The following is a 19017-nucleotide window of genomic DNA, read 5'->3' as shown; positions in this document are numbered from 1 at the left end:
CTTAGCAGCCTTTCATGGCTGGATGCTGCTCACCGAGACACAAAAAAGCTTGAACCCACTTATTCTAATCATGGATTGAAGATACGCTACCAGCAACCGCTGTGTGGCCTCACGGGAAGCTGTCCTGTCCGCCGGTATCAGTCCTCTGCAACCTGAGCAGTGGGGCCACACAGCAGCAACATGGAGCCTAGAAATATGTGTTCATAAGGAAAAAACATCCTGGTCCACAGAGAATGACCCCAAGAGACATAATGCTGTCAACATTCTGATTTTGGGGCTTTATGAACGTCCTCAAAATACCTAAGGAACCATCTCAAGGCAAGCAACAACTATCGAAGTGAGATTCAGCATCAGAGGTGGGCAGAAGGATCCACTGGGATCTAAGCCACGCTCTCCGAGTGCCCCTCAGCGACAAGCTCCTCTGTCACCAGTTTCCTCGCCTGTGCAGGTGACAGTGGACACTCCTCATAGCACGAGTGGCAGTGGCTTGTGGCAAGTGGTGGCTTCCAGCCCTAACGAAAGCAGAGCCCCAGATTCGGCGAGGCAAGGTGTTGCGGCAGCGAATGCCCACTTTCTACAGGGGAATCTGAAAGTGGCGTATCTGCAGGAACTTGCTGGCAGATACGCTGGTTCTGTTGTCTCTCTAAAAATGTACTGTTCAAACTTGGGTTCCCTAAGGATGTACTCAGAGGCAGGAAGAACATCCCCTTTACGCACCATCCATATGTGATGACTGCCCACTTTAGCTTATGCCTCCCCCTGACACTGCCCTGTCATAGTCAAAAAAGATGAACTCCTTTCCACTCAGCCTTAAAAACGCATTTTTTTCCCTCCCTTCTGCTACTCAGTCTCCTACCTTTGCTCTCCTCCTTTAGAAGGAACACAGAAAGGGCTTTATCTGGTGTCTTCACCTCTCTTTGCAAAGCTCAAGCACATTGTTCCTCCAAATCTAAGACCCTGTAGTAGAGAAACCGCAGATCACAAGACACTTCAGGTCTTTCACACGACAAGGCAAAGGATCAAACTTCTTAGCTCTTCCTCCCTGGCTGCATCCTCTCTACTATCTTACGAGCTTCCAATATTTGCAGACAGCTTTATGGTTTTGTGTTTTTCCTTTTTTTGTTGTTTTCTCTTAATAGTAGGATACTACATGCCAGTTACATGCCCTCTCCACCCCAATCCACAAACAAAGGAGCGAGCCAGAAAAGCAGCATTTCCTCAGGACTGACTGAAGAGCTGCAGGCTGAAAAACCCCTCCCATTTTCTGTCCCTTCCACTCCGAGATATAATATCTCATTAGCGATGTTTGACATTTACAGGTTGCCATATATTACAGCAATCATATTTATTCTCCGTGCTACACGTGCAGCCTGTTAGAAGTCTGCAAACGCTGCGCTTGCACAGCTCTGAAAGACCCAACTGTGATTTTTCACGGCAATAATACTGCAAAGACTCTTCCCTTTTCCACCTGCATTCCCAGACAGACATTTCAGTTCTCCTCACTGACACCTACGTGACTGTGCAAGGAGACTTCCAAGGTCATGCAGTCATCTGGACCTCCCACTGCACCACAGCAGTAATGAGCCTGGCCAGGTGAGACACCTTCCTGTATTTATATTAAATTAGCCTCAAAAGAGTCTCCCCTCAGCCCTGCTTCATTGCCTGGCAGCCCTGAGCACAGAACAGCATGAACGATACCTGAAGTGTTCTGTATTTCAACATAAGGTTCATCTTATAAAAGGTCTTAAAGATGTACCAAAAAAAAAAGAGAAAGCATATACCCACCAACAAAACCCTATGCTATAAAATATAAATGAATGGTTGTCATGGTAACCGCTTCAGAGAGAAATAGAGCCCCTCGCAAATGCTCAATGGCCAGAAGAAATCCTCACACACGCACACCTGGTCCTTTCCCTTCCTTACTGTTATTACCGAGCCTCATTCAAAGGCTGGAGTTTACCTAATTCTGCAATGTTTCGCACCAGCAAATTGCAACAGGAAGCAGAGCGCGCTGCTTCTGTCACTGAAACCTACCCAGATTTCCCCAAGTATTCTGAGAAATCCCATTGCTTTGGACAAATCTGTAAGCGCTCTCACTGCTTTGTGAGGCAGAGTTTTGAATTACTGTTTTTCATTACCCATGTGCTTTCTAGCAGACCCTGCTGTGAGATAAAGTGGTATTAGAGTGGCATTACCAGCTGGTGGAGTGATTGAGAGACATACAGGGCTGCAATATACTCCTTGAACTAACAAGCAGCAATATATCTAGAAACCCTTTAGCTAATATCAGGAGAAGCGAGGGCAGAAGAATAAAGCACCATATATTCCTAGGCTATATACATGCAAACCTCCAAATACCTATTACTGACCGAATTCTACATTTTGAAATAAAACTAGAAACTCTAGAGCTGATGTAAGCAGAACTGGGAACATTTCAGTTCCTCCTGAGATGCACAGGGCACCAAGCAGAGCAAACACAACCCTGCAGGTTCCAGGCCAGGGCAACTTGCACCCACGCAGCGTGGAGAGCAGGAATTACAGCCCCAGACCTGCTGCCGCCACCCCTGTGGATGTGTCCTGATGTAGGGCAGCTTCAGCTGGCACCATTTTGGGCGATGTCCGAAAGCACCTCGATGACTGAGCAGCAGCAAAAGGTGCACCGTGCATTGAGTGCTGCGTTCTCTCAGAGGTTTTGCTGGTACTGGTGTTATAGGAGGATTCTGAGCACAGTTCAAGTCTGAGGTTACCGAAGAGCAGAAGTAGCTGTTGGGCTGAAACGTGTCCCCACGTGCACACCCACGCTGCAGGATCCCTGACCGTGAAGCAGAGCCTTACAGGGCTCAGTGCTGTCCAGATACATGACAAAAACTGCAGAAGAGACAAGAGGTCACGCAAGAGGAGGAAAAATTAACATGACTAGCCTGGTTGGCAGTGGTCTCAGCATTCCTCTGACCACGTTTGGTTTTCTGCAGCTTTCTAGGAGAAGGAGCATGTGAAGGTTTGCAGATGTTCCCAGGTGGTTCCTTCTGAATGTGACTGACAGCACTGGGGAAACCACTAAGATACATTTATGAACATGTTTCTAAGTGGATGGCAGACCATCCTGCCTACCCAGGGATGCAAACTGACACTTCAGAGGGAGCAAGGGACAAATGGTGTGAGCGAGACACACCGGGAGGGGTCTGGAGAGCAAGGAAGATCGCCAGCCAAGGCTGGGACAATGGGGGACTGCGGAGATGCAACCAAACCAGCAGGGAGGAAAATTCAGTGCTCTGCAAAAAGATCTTCTCTTTGCTTGTGTTCTGTGAGGCCAGTGTGCTGCAGAACAACTGCTGCCAGAGCCCCGTGCTGAAGTTACCAGCCCCCAGAAAAGCTGCTTCTCTCCCTGTACCTTTGGTGTGTCCCCACGCAGGGACTGGAACTAGAAACCGACAGAGGGAGCCAGGCCACCGCTGATGCCACCACTCTGTCCCAGCCAACCCTTTCTCTGGCTAATGCTTCCATCCCCCTGTCTTCAGGGCTTGTCTTTACTAAAGGTAAGCTTTAATAAAGGCAGCTGCCGCTGGCTAACGGGGACAGATAGACAACTGAGCCAGTGATATCCTCCTAGCCTGAGGAAAGGGTGCTGATGGCATTGCACTGGTTGCTAATCACCGGATTTATTGGCCAGTTTCAGTTGTATTCAATGTCAAGTGGAAATCTGAGTGACAGAAAGCTCCTAAGATGTCACTGAAACAGGCAGCTGCGTGGAGAAGAAGGACTTGAATCAGAACTGACAGGAAAGACAAGACTGCAAAGCCAGCTCAGCACAGCTCTTAGAGACAACTAACATGCGAGCGACCATGAAAACTTGAGCCAGAACTCCTGGCTCCCCAGATATCAGATAATTCACACCCACAGCGTGAACACATAGGAAATGAAGCTTCTTAAGCTGTGCTCTCTGCAAGATTCTATTTTCCCCTTTGAAAGGCACAAGCAGAAGTGACGGACAGGAAGGTAAGAACATCAGTTGCGTGTATGCAATCTAACCTGCAGTGGCCGCAATGAGGAACTCTTCTCTCCCACCTAGAAATGTCCTGTCAGCGGGCTCGGAGGACACGGCAATTTAATAATGCCATTCCCCCTCCTCGGCGCATGGCCCTGCGCATTGACACACCGCTTCTGTCACGCTAAAATAAACCAGGGAATACATAGCTTTCACTTCATTCTGTTCCTCATTTCCCTAACTATTTCCTGCTGCTCTCAGCGCAAGATCTGATGGCAAGTAGGAGGGACTGTCAGCACAAAGTCTCCTGGGGAAGAAGGGAAGCAATTACATTTGCAGCATGGCTTGTGCTACCCAGTCATTCCTTGCCCAGCTACAGTAATGACATCCATCTCATCTCATCTCATCTCCCTCCAGTGTCAGGAACCAAAAGAAAAGTGAAATAGAAGCAGCAGCAAACTTGTGAATTCCTACCTGGTTTCACAGTTATGTAGGAATCAAATAAAATGTACAAAAGGTCCACTACATTATTTAGCGGCTTTCCCATTAAAAACAAAACAAAAGGACACACCAAAAAACCCACACCAAACCCCAACCCTATCTTGAATTTTAGATACACTCCCACCTAGGAAAAATCTCTAAGGAGAACAAAATATTTTACTAACGTTTTACTAAGTAAGCCGTTCCACATTCCAGAAGATTTCACAATAGCACTCAACAAATTCACAGCAGATCCACCAACTTAAGTAAAAGGCCTGTTAAAAATACATTTCTAGGAAACAGAATAGAATACAGCCTTCAAAGTGAACACCAAAAAGCTATCTCAATAAATGAAGCGGCACTCTGCGGAAGGGCTTCCACTTGATTCTAATTCTCACGCGGATCCTTACCTTTGAGCATTTCTCCAACACTTCCTCCTTGAACTGCAGGAACCTCTCCTGGATGGCGGGCTGGTTGAGAGCGAAGGAGAGGAAGTGTGTGAAGGGCTGCTTCTTACGGAAGCTGTCCAGGAGAACGTCGATCCGCGTGCGGGCAGAGGTGATACCGCTGCGGTGCTGCCCTGTGATCACTACAGGGAAATGAAGCAATAAAGGCAGGAATATTTCACCCAGGAGGTGCTGGGTGGGAGTTAGATAAACCTGCACAATAGCACCTTTCTATTGTTAGCCCCGGGCTCGCTGAGGAAGTGAGAGGAATTAAAACCCCCAACCATGCACAGAGAAATCTCGCTAGACTCCCTGCTTGACTTAAAATGCCTGGCATGGCTGTGCTCTTCTCTGTAAAAACAAGATGATGCCATCCAAAGTACCTCTCTGCTCTTAAGAAAGTCAGCTCTGAGTGTCTGAAAAACAATAACTACGTCTATCACTTCAGGTTTCTAGAGCATTATTTCAAGCTTTCATAAAGGCAACCAAAGTGAAGTGAAAAGAAAATCTATCGAAGATCAAGATGGCCTACATCGTTTGTGCAAGCACTTCAAGGCACCAAACAGAGAACACTTGAGCTTGAAAGGAAAGACCCACAAGGAGCAAAATTTTCTCGGCCTCCTATTAGTACACGTTTTCAACATCTCTCAGTGTTGCTTATAGTCCTTCACGGTTCTCAGGAAGGAGTCAAGACCCACTTCTTGAGAAGTACTGCCACGTTCCCGTGCACCACGACAGCTGGATCCCCCGTCACTTACTCCTCATAAATCTGTCGCTAACGTAACTGTACACCGTGCCAGTTATCCTTGGAGCGTGTATAAGGGGCCCTCTGGACAGCCCCTCAGGCAGAAATCCACCCCTATGAGCAACACCACCTTTCTTTTTAAGTCGCTGGAAGCGATGAGAAGGAACGTACGGTCCAAGAAAACCCGCTCGCACTATCAGGATCAAGTGACAACACCAGAAAGGCAGCAGCATCAACAAAACACTTCTCATATTAAAGGAGATGCTGAAGTTTGTTTCGTGTATAAACATACAACACAGTAAGGTGTGCGTGTATATTACAGTTTCTTATTAATGGAAATGGGATTATTTTAAAAAACAAACAAAACAAATCTAACACATTCAGGCCCAAAGTTCTCAAGCCAGTCATTTAAGGCCCAGAGTGGGACTATTCATTGGCTTAAAATATATATATTTTTTTTTTTTCCCAAAAAACCTTACATTGCTTATGAGGATTTGCAGACAGAAAAAATAAACTTAGAAGAACAGTGAAGTGATTTTTAGAGGGCCATAAAATGAGTCAGTGCCACGGCAGAAGCAGGAATTAAAGTAAAAACACCTCCTAGACCCCCTCCCTGCTCAAGTCACGTCTGTGCTGGAGCCTGTGGGAGAACAGCCATTCTGTGCGTGTTAAAACTCACCAATTTCTCCTTCCACTCCAGGCTTGGGAATGCTGATGGAGGTTCGAGTCTCTGTTTCTAATCTCTTCTTGGTTTCCCCTTTCTTGCCAATGATGTACCTGGAGGTATAAAAGTACAAGAGTGTTGCTCGCACAATGTCACTGGGCTGCTCTTCATTAAGTGTGTCCCACCAGCAGATTAATGGTGACACAGACAGCTGTGTTCCCCCAAATCCTGAATCTCCACGCATGACCTACCCAGGACCACAGGATGATGTTGAGCTGTGGCTCACAAGTGGTTTAAGCAAAAATAAATCAGCTCTGCCCAAAACATCCCACTACAGCTTATTCGCCAGCTGGGTTATCACTTTTTCCCATTACTGCAGCTTTTTCTGCGTTTTGTTTTGCTCAAGGTATCCATTTGCCAGCATCCAAACACACAAAAGAACACCTTTCTTTCTCTACATTTCGGTAAAACCATTCAACCAATAAAACTGTCAAGAGTAACTATAGATAAGAGCTTTGAACGCTACAGGCTTCCCAGTAAACATCGGCTCGGAGTCAATAGTCAATGCCAGTCATGCGTGTTTTCTCTCCAAGATTTCACAAACTCCCCCTGCCAGGCTGGCGCCAGTTCTTCCTCCCCTTCTCCCACCCTCCCTGATGCTTTTATGTTCAAGGGAAGAGATGCTCAAACACTCTCCTGCCAGCAAGAAAGCACCACCTGCTGTCTCAGTCACAGGGAAGGCTTGGAGTCAAGTGAGGCACAACTGCACTAGAAAGGCATCGCCAATTTTCCCTTCCGAAATGCTAAAATCCACATCACGGAAAACATTTTGGAGACCCGGCACTCACCCCGACCTCAAAAAAGCACATTCTGCGCTCAACTGCTTCCTCAGCTGGTGGCAACTCAAATAAACCAGAAACACACAGGCTCACTTGTAAAATGGGCTGGGAACCTCCACTCGGCACTGGAAACCGTTTTCAGTCTCTTCCACCACAAAGGTATCACAGGGTTCATCTGCGCAGTCACCAGGGCCTAGCAGAGAAACAAATAATAATCAACAGACCTTGCACAACCCCTGTAAAGTTTGGCAGCGCTTTATGTAGGACAATAGTTTCACAGCTGCCTTCTCCCAAGGTTAAATTAAGGAAGAAACAGACCCCCCTTCATTGCAGCTAATGCTTTTTATTTCACCTTACTACTGGCTCAAGAAAACATAATGATCGCTTTCAGATCCTCCAGGGGTGGGAGGCAGAGGAAAGCGGTAGTTACAGCCCAGGTTTCCTCTCAGCTGGAAGTCGTGCAGCTACCCAATGGGATGGTCTCTTCTCCAGCCCATTCAGAGATCCAAGCGGGAATTTAGGGTGACAGAAGGACACAAATAAAAGGTGAGGATAGGTTTGGTTCAAGGGTTCGGCATTTTGGAAACACGGCGGAATTCTCACACCCTCGGCACAGGGGAATGGATGCACCGTTCACCCATGGGCTGTTCAGTCGTGCCTGTTAGGACCAAAGACGACTTCCAGAAAGAGGCTGTGGTTTGTGTCTCCCCTCCAACGCCTACCGGGGTGAATCTGGGTGGCAAACAGTTTATTAAAGCTTTGTTCAGTCCACTGAAAGGCAGGGTGGAGGGAGAAACAGGACACAACGGCCACAACCCTTTCCATTGGAGAAATAACTTTTCTGAGCTTTTCTGTGCCCGCAATTAATGCAAAACTACAACAAACATGAAGGCAGAAAGATAAAGTAAACTACATCAGAACAGGAAAAGTTTTGCTCCCCAAATAGGTAACACTTTCCAAAAGTCACATAATAAGAGGCCAGTTCTTCAAGTGTGAAACATTGCAAGGACAAAGGATCTCCAGCTTCCACACCTGGCATGTCTGCAAATAATCACTCTACCGAAAAGAGAGGTACTGCAGGAACCTGGGGAAAGCAGGTCTAAGGAGCTCGTTTATTCCCCTCTTTACTGGAGATCTTTCACAGACAGCAAACATAACTGACAGTCAGCAGAGTTACCCAAATCCACACCAGGTAACCACGATTCCATCCACTCTTGGGTCAGCAGGATCCCAGAGACCAATGCAAAGCATTCCTCTCCCTCTTGAACCCCTCACGGGTGAGTCCTTGTGCATATAAAGACATCGGAAACAACACCAAGAGCTCTCTGAGTCCCCAGTGTCAACGCTTTCACCTGTAGCATGTCTCAACAGCACCACGGTCATCCCTCGTGCAGCACTCCTTACCTGCAAAGAAATCCTGCTCCTCCTCATGCTGGTACGGCTGCTCTTGAATGAGATTCTTCCTGTACACTCGCCCCTCGATCCTTATCAGGGTGGGCCGCAGAACATCCATCCTGCTCCTCCTCCTGATGCAAAAGCAAGGACGATTTTGCAAACTGATGCCGAGGTAAATTCTGAGATTTCCTCGTGGATAATTTGTAAGAGGTGTCAGGGGAGCTCGGAGGGGCTGAGCAGTTAAGGGCAAGGTCTGTGCCTCCAGATGAGCAATAACTCCTCCTGTATAGAATCACGGAATCAATCACAGAATGTCAGGGGTCGGAAGGGACCTGGAAAGCTCACCCAGTGCAATCCCCCCGCCGGAGCAGGAACACCCAGCTGAGGTTCCACAGGAAGGTGTCCAGGCGGGTTTGAATGTCTGCAGAGAAGGAGACTCCACAACCTCCCTGGGCAGCCCGGGCCAGGCTCTGCCACCCTCACCAGGAACAAGTTTCTTCTCAAATTTAAGTGGAACCTCCTGTGTTCCAGTTTGCACCCATTACCCCTTGTCCTATCACTGGCTGTCACCGAGAAGAGCCTGGCTCCATCCTCTTGACACCCTTTCCATATTTATAAACATGAATGAGGTCACCCCTCAGTCTCCTCTTCTCCAGCTCCAGAGCCCCAGCTCCCTCAGCCTTTCCTCACATGGGAGATGCTCCACTCCCTTCAGCATCTTGGTGGCTGCGCTAGACCCTCTCCAGCAGTTCCCTGTCCTTCTGGAACTGAGGGGCCACAACTGGACACAATATTCCACATGGGAGACTCCAGAAAGGTGACACCTTCTCAAACTTTACATCACTCATTCAAAGACTAATTTTATAAGAACTTACAAATATACTCCTTGACAGCTCATAAAGCACAATCAAGTAGAACCTGGAAATTCAAGCGACATTATCAAACTCACTGTGGCCTCAATCTGCCTTTTTAGCACCATTCAGGGTTCCGAATGGTTTAATCTTGTCATTTTCCACACCTGCAGACCGAGGAGACCCCAGACCAAAACACCGGCCATCCTCTACTGGCTTCTTTTGACACCAAACAGTTTCTGTGTTTACTGAAATTGACATCGTATACGGCAGCTTGCCTTGTTTCTAGAGTAGAAATCTCTGTTAACTAGAAAGCAAAGTCTCCAGCAAACAGTTCACCTTTGTCAGAAGGGTCACCTGTCCACTACCACAACCTGACAGGAAAACACGAAAAGCTCGCCTGTGAAGATGAACTTGCGCTAAATTTGGTTTATTCTGTGCAGTGACATGAAGTCCAGAAGACGAAAACCCCACCTTCCAAACCTGAGCTCACACCTAAACAAAAGGACATTTCTGCAACCCAAGGGAAGCGCCGAGGTGAACCACGCACAGAGGAATACACCACAAGAAACCCTCAGCGTTGTTGACTTTGTTTTTGTTTCCACTCAGGCTTGCTTTTTGCTTCTCAAATCGCAGAGCTGGTGTCATTGCCCCTCGCACTCCAGCCCCGAGGAGCCGCAGAACCCCCGGGCCGCGGTCGTTGCCATGGTTACCGCCGGAAGTAGGAAGGGGCCGCGCGCGCCCGCCCGCCCCAGCATGCACCACGAGCGCGATCACGCGCGCCGCCTGCGCCAAGCCGTCCGGGCGCCCAGGTGAGGTTCGGAGCTGCCGGAGCGCCCCGGGAGCGGAAGGGACGCGACCCGGGAGGAGAAGGGCGCTCGGTTGAGCGGGGCGAGGGGAGAGGCCGGCGGCGGGGCGGGCTCACTCACCGCGAAGCAGCTGGCTACGGAAGCCGGGGAGGGGCCATGGAAAGCAAGAAAAACAGGGCGGGGAGCGGCGTGGTCTGGGGCGGCGCATGCGCAGCGGGGCTCTCGAGGCTGCTGCTCGGCTGGGAGGGTGTGAGCAGGCGGCGATGCGCGATGGCGTTCCCGAAGCTGCTGCGGTGCTGGGTGGGTGTGGGCGGGCCGTGCCCCTGCGCATGCGCAACGGCGGTCCTGAGGCTACTGTCCCGGTGGGCGGGTGTGGGCAGGCGGTGCCCCACGCATGCGCAATGCCGTAGCCGCCCCCTGATGGCTGAAGGTCGGGCCTGAGGCCACAGCGGTGCAGATCTCGGCCTCGCCGGCCAGTCCTCTCCTTCGTGTTTAACTCAACCTGCTTGAAATAAAGACCTTTCCGATATACCTGGGAGCCCGCCAGCGGTTTGCGAGCCCAGCGCAAACTTGTTTCACTTCTCCCATGAGCAAGGGGCTAAGCCTGCGCAGGTTTGCTGAGGAAGGTGTTACTGGACATATCGGAACCATTTTTAAAGTTCCTTTTATCTCGGCTTTTTCCTTCACAGCCCGTAAGTCCCCAGCCTCTTGTGAGCTGCTGTGCCGTTTTGTTACACGTGGTAAATGAAAGAACCTTGAGCCTCGCTGTGAACGAACACCCAATTCCCATTTCCAGCCTCCCAAAACCCCATTTTCTCCATTTTGCTTTCCAAAGACACTCTGCGCGTAGCCTAAAGGGTCTGCAAAAGCGTATTAAATAGGGACAATACATTTATTCAACGGGCAGGATAATTTGGAAATTACAATAAGCGGTTTTGAGGAGTAGCAAGCGACAGTGACAAGTGACAGCTTTTTTACTAGGGGAGAGGTACGTGACAAGTTTCAAGTACCGCATCATGACAAAGGTACAGCCGCTAACTTTTAAAAGCAAGACTGAGATAAGGGCGACCAGGTTTGTGCTGTGCAGGTGGACGGGCGCTCAGCCGCTGCCGCTTTGGGTCAAATGCGGCATTTTAAAGGAAAAGCCCATTTGGAGGGACGCAGAACGCAGCTGCTGCACGTGAGGCGCCGCGTGGGACACAGCGCTGGAACTGGCAGTCCTGCGGGCTTCCAGGTTTTATGAGGCAGCAGGGCTGGTTTTTTTCTGTTTGTGCTACTGGAAACAAGTCAAAAAGAGAAAAAATTATGACCCTGGGGAGTGGGAACAGCGCCAGGCAGCTGATGGCCAGCGAATTCAGGCCAGCGACCTGTGCCAGGTTATTTTTACGCGCGCTCCAATCGTTCTGCTAAATTCCCAGGCCCCTTTGTCTGCGGGGTGGGAGCGGGGGTTACCTTCAGCTTCTGGAGGCCACCACATGGTGTGACAGCCAACTGCTCCCATCCCCACAGGCAGGGCAGCCTCAAACCACCAGTGCTTTGAGGCCAGGGAGCCCAAAACTGCGCTTGCTGTCTTTTCCTGCCCCCCGTCGCCTTCACCCGCAATCAGATCCGTGCACGGTCGCTGGCTTTGCACCCCGGGAATCTCCAAGGTGCCCCTTCTCACTCTGCGTTTTGTTCTTCCAGGCTGGGACGGGGTGATATGGCAGCTTCTTCCTCGTCGTCTTCAGCTGGCGGAGTCAGCGGCAGCTCCGTAACGGGATCGGGGTTCAGCGTTTCGGACCTGGCGCCGCCCCGAAAAGCCCTTTTCACGTACCCCAAAGGAGCTGGGGAGATGCTGGAAGGTATATTGCTCCTGCCCTTCTCCTTCCCTGCTCCTCCTGGTGCGCAGGCAGCCCTGCAAGGGAGTTGCTGAGCTTGGCACCCCGCTACCCTTTTGGATTTTAGCTGGAGGGAGGAAGGAAGCACTGGGGCTTGGGTAGGTCCCGAGCAGCCCCAGCTCTCCCACCAGTTGGAAGGGATTTTTCTGGCAGTCACCTGGTTTTTAGCTCCATGGGAACACTTCAGCTGAGGAAGCGATCCACCTGAAAGGGAACATGACAGTGTTAATAGCTCATTGTTAGCCAATCCTTTGATGTCAGGCAGGAATTACTGTAAAGATAGCTGAGGCAGGAGTATTTTTCTTGGCAAAAGGCATTCTGGGGCTGGATTGACTGGGCTGGTACAGGAGGCAGCTTGTATCCCCGCTGGCCAGGAAACGTAGGGCTGGTTTTTGCCCTTGACCCAAGTTAAAGTCTCATCACAGAGGTCTGTGAGGGGATAAATCAGGACTGGACCTCTCTTATAATCCTTCGAGGCTGAGCGCTTTCCCGTTTTTGGCTCACTCTTGTCAGGGTGTTTCTCCAGGGCTGTGGGGAGAGGGTCAGGGCTCTGATCCATCGCAAGTTCTTGCGTTTGGGTGCCAGAACCCTGCCACCCACCTCCTCGGTGGGGTTTCCTGAAGGAGGACCCAGGCACGTCGCAGCTGCACGTCCCTGCCCCTGCTCTGGGTGCGGGAGGAAGGGCAGGTCCTCCAGATGACGGGGTTAAGCTAAGGTCTGTCTGTCTGTCTGCTCCCCTTGAACTTCCCGTGTCAGGATGCTGCCTGCTCAACCGCGTGAGCTGGAAGTTCTGCAGCTCAGAAGTGACCGCGTCCCGGTAGAGATGAACACGGTGGCACAGCACGGCTGCAAACCGATCGCTACCTCGTTTAATGACTGTTTTTATGACACGTTAGAGCCCATATGCCAGTCTATTGAAGTAATTATGACTAAAGGCTTGCTCACAGAACGTAATGAGCCCTCAAAACAAATTAAAATAATGAAGCGCTTCGTGTTACCAAATAGACAGGCAGCTGTTCCTCCAGAGAGCCACTTGGCGGGACGGCTGGTTTCGGGAGGGAAGAATTTAGAAATAACATGGGGCAGCACCAGCATGGCATTTCAGCAGCTCGCGAGAGGATGCTCTGAGCACCGCAAAACTCTGACTCTTCCCACTTACCTGGGGTTCACCTTCGCATTCGATTTTCCAGGGCCAGGGCCTGTTACTACCCTTTGCATTTGCTTCTCTTCCTCGTTTTTACGGCATGGAGCTTGTACTTCCTTTTGCTCCAGGCTGACCTGTTTACCAGAAACACGGCAGTTCATCTGCTCTGGGTGGCAGCAACACCTGAACGTTCTCCCTGTCAAAAGAAGCTTTAGGTTAGCTTTTTAATTCCTGAGATAAAAGGTGACAGACCGATTCTTTTGTCACGCAGGTGCTAGTGGGGTAGCTGCATACCAGTTTCCCCTTCAAAAATCCCCACTAACTGACTGATTTTTATTCTTACTTTAACTATCTCGCTTGTTTTTAAATAAACCCTTAGGTTTTAGGGGCTTTTTTCGGCACATGATTAGCTACGTATTCCAGACTCATTTATTTCTAAGGCAGTTGTGCTATCAGTTACTGACTTAGATGGCAAGATACACATTATTTGAAATCCTTTATGTGGGGTTTTGGTCTAAGCCTGTGGGAAATCATAAAGTATTGTAAGGACACAAGCGTCTGAGCCCTGAAGGAGGCAGAGACTGCCGTAATATTAGCCAGCTTCTCCGTAGCTTACCTTCTATTTAAAATAGGCTGAAATGGCTTGACAAGAGGGGATGTAACAGAATATCAGCTGGGACGTCTTCCAGGTGGCACAGCGTTCCCCCATGGCACTGGGAGCCGGCCAAAGCCCTGCACAGGATTTGATTGTGGGGTGGAAACCGGAGCAAGGCACCCTCAGCAGAGGTGAAAGCGGCGGAATGAGGCAAGTGGGGAAACCCACACCTCAAACATAAAAATAGCAAGTCGGCGGGACTCAGCTACGGCTGCTCAGTCTTAAAACTTTCAGATGAAACCACCTCTCTTTTTTCTGTTTACAGATGGCTCCGAAAGATTCCTCTGCGAATCTGTTTTCAGCTATCAGGTTGCATCTACGCTAAAGCAAGTGAAACATGGTAAGCACCCAAGCGCCGTCTATTTTAACTGCCTGTTGATGGGGAAGATGGCAGGGGAGCGGAGAGAAAAGGCTGACATGTTCTCAGGTGCCAACCACAAAAAAGCAGAGTAGCCTTTTTAAGTTGGAGGATTAACGCTAAGTCAGGCCATCGTCGAGTCCTTTTGCAAGCCCTATGCAAAGCAACGGGAACCCACACAGCCTGGGTGGGAACAGGCTGGGCCTTTCGAAGCGTGTTTATTCCATCGCTGTGCAGCCTTTGTGAGAGGTGAGGCCAGAAGAGGAGGTTATATGGGCAGGAAACGCCCACGCTCTGATCTTGGCCCAGCGCTGACTGTCTCTTCGGCCTCGGGCAGAGACACTTGATTCCACCTTTGCCTCTCTGCCGAGCCCTCGTGACACCAGCAGGGTCAAGCGAGGTTGGAGAGGGATGCGCAGGTGCCTGACGTGGCACAACAGGGCTGACTGTGCTCCAGAACTCCCCAGAAAAGAGCTTCACATCTTGTTTAAGCTTCTGCTTCCATCCTGGGGCTTTTACCTGCTGCCCAGGTGCTTGTAACTGAACGATGGGCTTGACTGCACGGCACCGTGCGTTCCCGAGACGTTGGGCAGAGCTCAGCGCCAGATCTGCTGCTCGAGGGTCATGTCCTTTCTTGTCAGCTAGAATGAATACTTCTGTCTCTTGTCTCAGCGCAGCGAGGTTTCCTGTCCTCCGCCAGCGAGGGTTGCCAGGAGGAGATCTGGGGGCGTGCAGCAGCTTGCAAGGCCGTGATTCTGTATTTTTGAACGGAAGGGCAAAGCTGAACTTCAGAGCCGTTGTTTCCACGGCGCCGGTGCTACTGCGGCTGTAGCTACTGGGGGCTGCTGCGCAGACGGGCACCCTGATGAGCACCAGCCTTTGAAACTGGTTTATGGAGCACCCTGAAAGGAAAGGGAAAGGCTTAAAAAAAAAGATCGAGGTCATCGTTTTTTTGGCTTGTTTGTTTGACAGTTCCCAAAAGCACTCGGTTGCAAGAGGTGGAGTGAGAACAGTCCCTCTTAAAAGCACCCACTGCTGCAGTCAGCATAAATCATGTGCATTTTATGTTATGCCTCTTGCTAGCACTATGGCTGTTAAACTTCCAGCAGAACCAAGAGCAGAAGGACTGTTCTCATCTCTCGACCACCACAGCTCAACTAATTGGAAATGGAGCCTGCGTGTCCCACGCACAACCAGTTTTAAATAAAGTTGAGAGGAAGAAGCTGTCTCAGGGATCCCCAGGGAGGCAGCCGATGTCTGCATGGGGACCTTGGTGTCATTAACGTCCTCTGATTGCAGAGCCTTTCTGCTCCAGCCACCCAAGTCCTCCTCAAAGGCCCTTCATTAAAAGGAGGAGCTCCTCGCGCTGCACCCAGCTCCACCGTGGGCTGACCAGGCTCTCTGAACTTCTCTGTTCTATCGCACTATAAATATTTATGCTAAAGAAATGAGCTTCATCCTGGTTTCACCCCCATACGCTAATCAGCCTCATGCTTCCCTGTTAGGACTTGAATTTACACGGCACGGGCAGGGATGAGTAAATGCACATTTGGCGCTGGACGAGGCAGAAAAGCCTGTCCCTGTTTTCTCCTGTGATCTGGCGAGGTCTCGCTGTTCACACAGCACGTCGTGTGGAGTGGGTCTGTATTCAAATCGGCTTGGTGGGGTTTTCTTTTTATTCTGCTCTCTTCCCCATCGACAGGTGGGAATTGGCATCTAATTGAAAGGTTTAATTGCACTGTCACTGCAAACCACAGTTACCTTTGAACTTCTCGCAGATCAACAAGTCGCACGGATGGAAAAACTAGCCGGGCTGGTGGAAGAGCTGGAGGCAGATGAGTGGAGGTACAAGCCAATAGAGCAGCTCCTGGGATTCACTCCCTCCTCAGGCTGAGCATGTCTGGATCGCTGCTGTCAGGGAACAGAAGAAAAACATTCTCTGGCCTGGCTTCAAAACACACCCCATTTATCAGGATGCTGACAGCTGCAGGACTGGGCTTTTTTTTTTCAATTTCAGAGTGGGGATCCCCCATAAAGCTGCCAGTAAATGGAAATAATAGGATTCTCTAAGTCCTCTGTGGCATTACAGCCTGGCACGCCTCAGTTTCTGTAACTTAGAAGGTTGGATCGGTTTTACAGAGCTCAGAGAATCACTGGATTGTTTACAGAGGGGGAAAGACTTGCTGTGGGGCGGCGGGGAAAGCAACCCGGTGACTCTTCCTGGCTTTTCCCCAGCACATCTTTGCCACTGAAGCCGGGTCTTTGTTGAGCAGAGGTACGACGCTCTGCCCGAAACGCTTTTCAGCCAGCCCTGGATGTTGGGTTTTGGGGGTGAACAGGACACAAAACATCCTGGGTCAGCTGAGAGAGGGCAAACGGTGCCGTTTTCTCCAGAGGTACCTTGTGTATGGCAAAAGCTGTTTTCGTTTCTCTTGTGTCCACACAGCGAGTGCTGGGAGGACACTGCTCTATCCCTCATACCCTGAAGCTCATTTTCCTCTTTATTATGTATTATCTTGCTTTGCGGTAATAAAATAATTCTGGCTTTGAAACCATTTATCTTTTCAAAGCGTGGTGCAAGGGGGTCTGATGAAAGAAGTGATCAGCTATTGGGGAGGTTACAGGAGCTTTAATGACACTCGGAGGCAGCTTGGATGTTACGATGGTCAACTTAAGTTCAATTTAAAAAAAAACAACAACCTCTAAGAAGAACCAAACCACACTTGCTTTACACTCAAAACTGGATTGATTTAAATCAGATTTTAATCCTGGTTTAACTCTGCCAGCAGAAATCCCTTATTTAAATCCATGTGTTTTAATCATTTTGTTTTCCAGTTGTACTTCACTTCTGTTCTCGAGGGGAACTGGATTTGTGTTTTCTGGCCTAACCATTTCAACATGTTAATTTTCCACTGATAGGAGCCTTACCACCACGTTTTGGCTAGCTAGCAGGGGACAGCCTCAGCCCTATATTTAAGCAACTGTACAACTTAATGCTCAGATGCCTGATTCTGCCATTTTTAACATCTTATTGATGAGATTATTTTTACTCACTATTTCAGTCCAGCCACACCTGGATTGAAACAGATTAATTTGAATCCATGCATCACCAGTTTGTGTTAGTTAAATCTACGGGGGGAAAGCTCTGTGTTCATTTGTTTATAAATCAGTTCCAGTATCAGGCAGCTTGGCGTGATCCAGACTTGATCTCTGGGAGACCAAAAGCCAGTCCCGATCTGCAGATGCAGCCCAGTTCCAGCTCCGCACCCATGGAAATTCACTCTACGGTGTCTGAAACCACGTCCGGGTGTTCTCACGTAAGGCTACGGCTCAGCTCAGCCTGTCCCACGCGCCTCCCCCGTGCACCGGCCCGGAAAACCTCCTCCCCGCTCCTGGAGAGCCGCCAGCCCCTGCTCCGCGGGGCCTCCTGCCCAGCCAGCAGCTCCTGGGCCAGTATCACTTGGAACGTGATGGCATTCGGTGCTAAAACTCCATCCTGGATGGGGTTATTTTGAAAAGAAGGGAGCTTTTCAATCATTTCTATCAACAACTTGTTTGGTTGGTTTATATCAGCTATTTTTTTTTATCCTGCTTACTCCAGCCACCTAAACTGGCTTTGGGCAAGCTTGCCAAAAATACCATCCCCTCATATCATGACAATATCGTGGGGACAAAAATACCACCCTCTGGTATCATGACAATATCGCGGGGTTTGGGAACGGAGCCGTGTGCCTCTTGCCGCCAACCACACAGCAGCGCCCCAAAACCGCGTCACTCACGCCGAACTCACCCTCTCGCCCACCCTATGTGCCACAACAGGCATCGTGAGATGCAGAAAGAGCCTTTTTACTTCTCAATGCAAAATTTTTCCACTTCGTCAGCCCTCCGGGGACCCGGGAGGATCGGTGCCTGTGGCTCTGTCAACGGGATGCAGCACCCAAGCACCACCCAGATCTCCCCGCAAGTCCGGCCTGTGCTGAAGGGTCCAAAAAATATTGTATTGGGGCTGACAATCCCCCCCATCGCCCTCCTCCCGTTCCTTGTTTTCCAGCCAGTTCTAGGCTGGATGGAGCAGGAGGAGGGAACGGCCCCGGCTCTGTGCCCTACATGGCTTGTTTGTATGTGCGCCCAGCACCAAAATAGACACATGTGTGAGAGCCATGGGGAGGAAGTGAAAAGTTCAGCCTGTACAGTTCTACAAATGCAAAAACATCTTGTTGGCCGTTCCCTCCTCCAGCTCAGTAAACACTTCATTTGAGGCGGCACAAACCAGAGGGATTGCTGCAGGGTACAATAAAAAAATGAAAACCCGACAGTGTTCCCTCTCCTCCCAGTGCAGGTTTTCCTGGAAAATTCCCCAGCTGCCCGATTTCTGCTTGGCTTTGCTATTCCTCCTCAGGGTTTTGAAGCACCGTCCCACCCACAGCTCGGGGGGTCTCGGCGAGCAGCTTGGGGGCTCTTTGGTGGCTGCAGCTGGGAGCGGCGCGGCGGGGGGGAAGGGAAACCATCAGCTGCGAGCAAAAGTTGACGCGAGGAGGGGAGGGAAAAATAATTACCAAAAAAAAAAGCCGAACAAAGAGCGCCGTTCAGGGCTGCTGGTTGGTTTTCCTGTGGGTGCTCGCAGCAGAACGTTCTGTACCGGCGCGCAGGCCCCGCTCACGCCTCCCCGGCTCCTCGCGCTGCTGGCCGTGGCCCCAGCGCTGGCCACGGAGCCAAGGCACGCGCTCGCCTCGCCAAAAAACCCCACCGAGCCTGCGGGAGCGGGAGGC

General features: G+C 50.1%; 2 protein-coding genes and 1 long non-coding RNA gene across 10 annotated transcripts in view; 1 reads left to right on the top strand and 2 right to left on the bottom strand.

The window, feature by feature from the left end:
- Positions 1 to 10516, bottom strand: part of ASCC1 (activating signal cointegrator 1 complex subunit 1) — a 35992-nt gene extending 25476 nt beyond the window's left edge. For 2 of the 6 annotated variants that reach the window (XM_065843319.2, XM_071811609.1), the window contains exons 1-5: positions 10335 to 10516; positions 8564 to 8836; positions 7253 to 7352; positions 6336 to 6433; positions 4876 to 5054 (exon numbers count right to left, since the gene is read on the bottom strand). In XM_065843319.2, coding sequence (XP_065699391.1) covers positions 4876 to 5054; positions 6336 to 6433; positions 7253 to 7352; positions 8564 to 8836; positions 10335 to 10422 — 738 coding nt within the window. In that variant the 5' untranslated portion in view covers positions 10423 to 10516. Of the gene's footprint in view, positions 1 to 4875; positions 5055 to 6335; positions 6434 to 7252; positions 7353 to 8563; positions 8837 to 9900; positions 9921 to 9955; positions 10295 to 10334 lie in introns of those variants that run through there. The other 4 variants (XM_065843323.2, XM_071811610.1, XM_065843322.2 and 1 more) reach the window with 4 other exon arrangements.
- Positions 10069 to 16803, top strand: ANAPC16 (anaphase promoting complex subunit 16). 3 transcript variants are annotated; one of them, XM_071811611.1, is made up of 4 exons: positions 10069 to 10217; positions 11898 to 12055; positions 14156 to 14230; positions 14921 to 15043. In XM_071811611.1, exons 1-4 carry the CDS (start codon positions 10111 to 10113, stop codon positions 15013 to 15015), a joined length of 435 nt encoding a protein of 144 aa, XP_071667712.1. In that variant the 5' UTR covers positions 10069 to 10110; the 3' UTR covers positions 15016 to 15043. The 3 variants fall into 3 exon arrangements, with proteins under 3 accessions (XP_071667712.1, XP_065699397.1, XP_071667713.1); XM_065843325.2 differs by lacking the exon at positions 14921 to 15043 and adding an exon at positions 16027 to 16803 and having other exon boundaries at positions 10070 to 10217; XM_071811612.1 differs by lacking the exon at positions 14921 to 15043 and adding an exon at positions 15754 to 16020 and having other exon boundaries at positions 10070 to 10217.
- Positions 11088 to 16158, bottom strand: LOC136104390 (uncharacterized). The gene is made up of 4 exons (XR_010651760.2): positions 16010 to 16158; positions 13852 to 15150; positions 13251 to 13431; positions 11088 to 12295 (listed from the first exon to the last, which is right to left on the bottom strand). It is a non-coding gene; the product is annotated as an uncharacterized lncRNA (long non-coding RNA).
- Positions 16804 to 19017: the final 2214 nt, after the last annotated feature.

Source organism: Patagioenas fasciata, chromosome 8 (assembly GCF_037038585.1).
Source record: "Patagioenas fasciata isolate bPatFas1 chromosome 8, bPatFas1.hap1, whole genome shotgun sequence".
Classification (NCBI taxonomy): domain Eukaryota; kingdom Metazoa; phylum Chordata; class Aves; order Columbiformes; family Columbidae; genus Patagioenas; species Patagioenas fasciata.
This window is presented reverse-complemented; position numbering and strand designations above follow the sequence as displayed.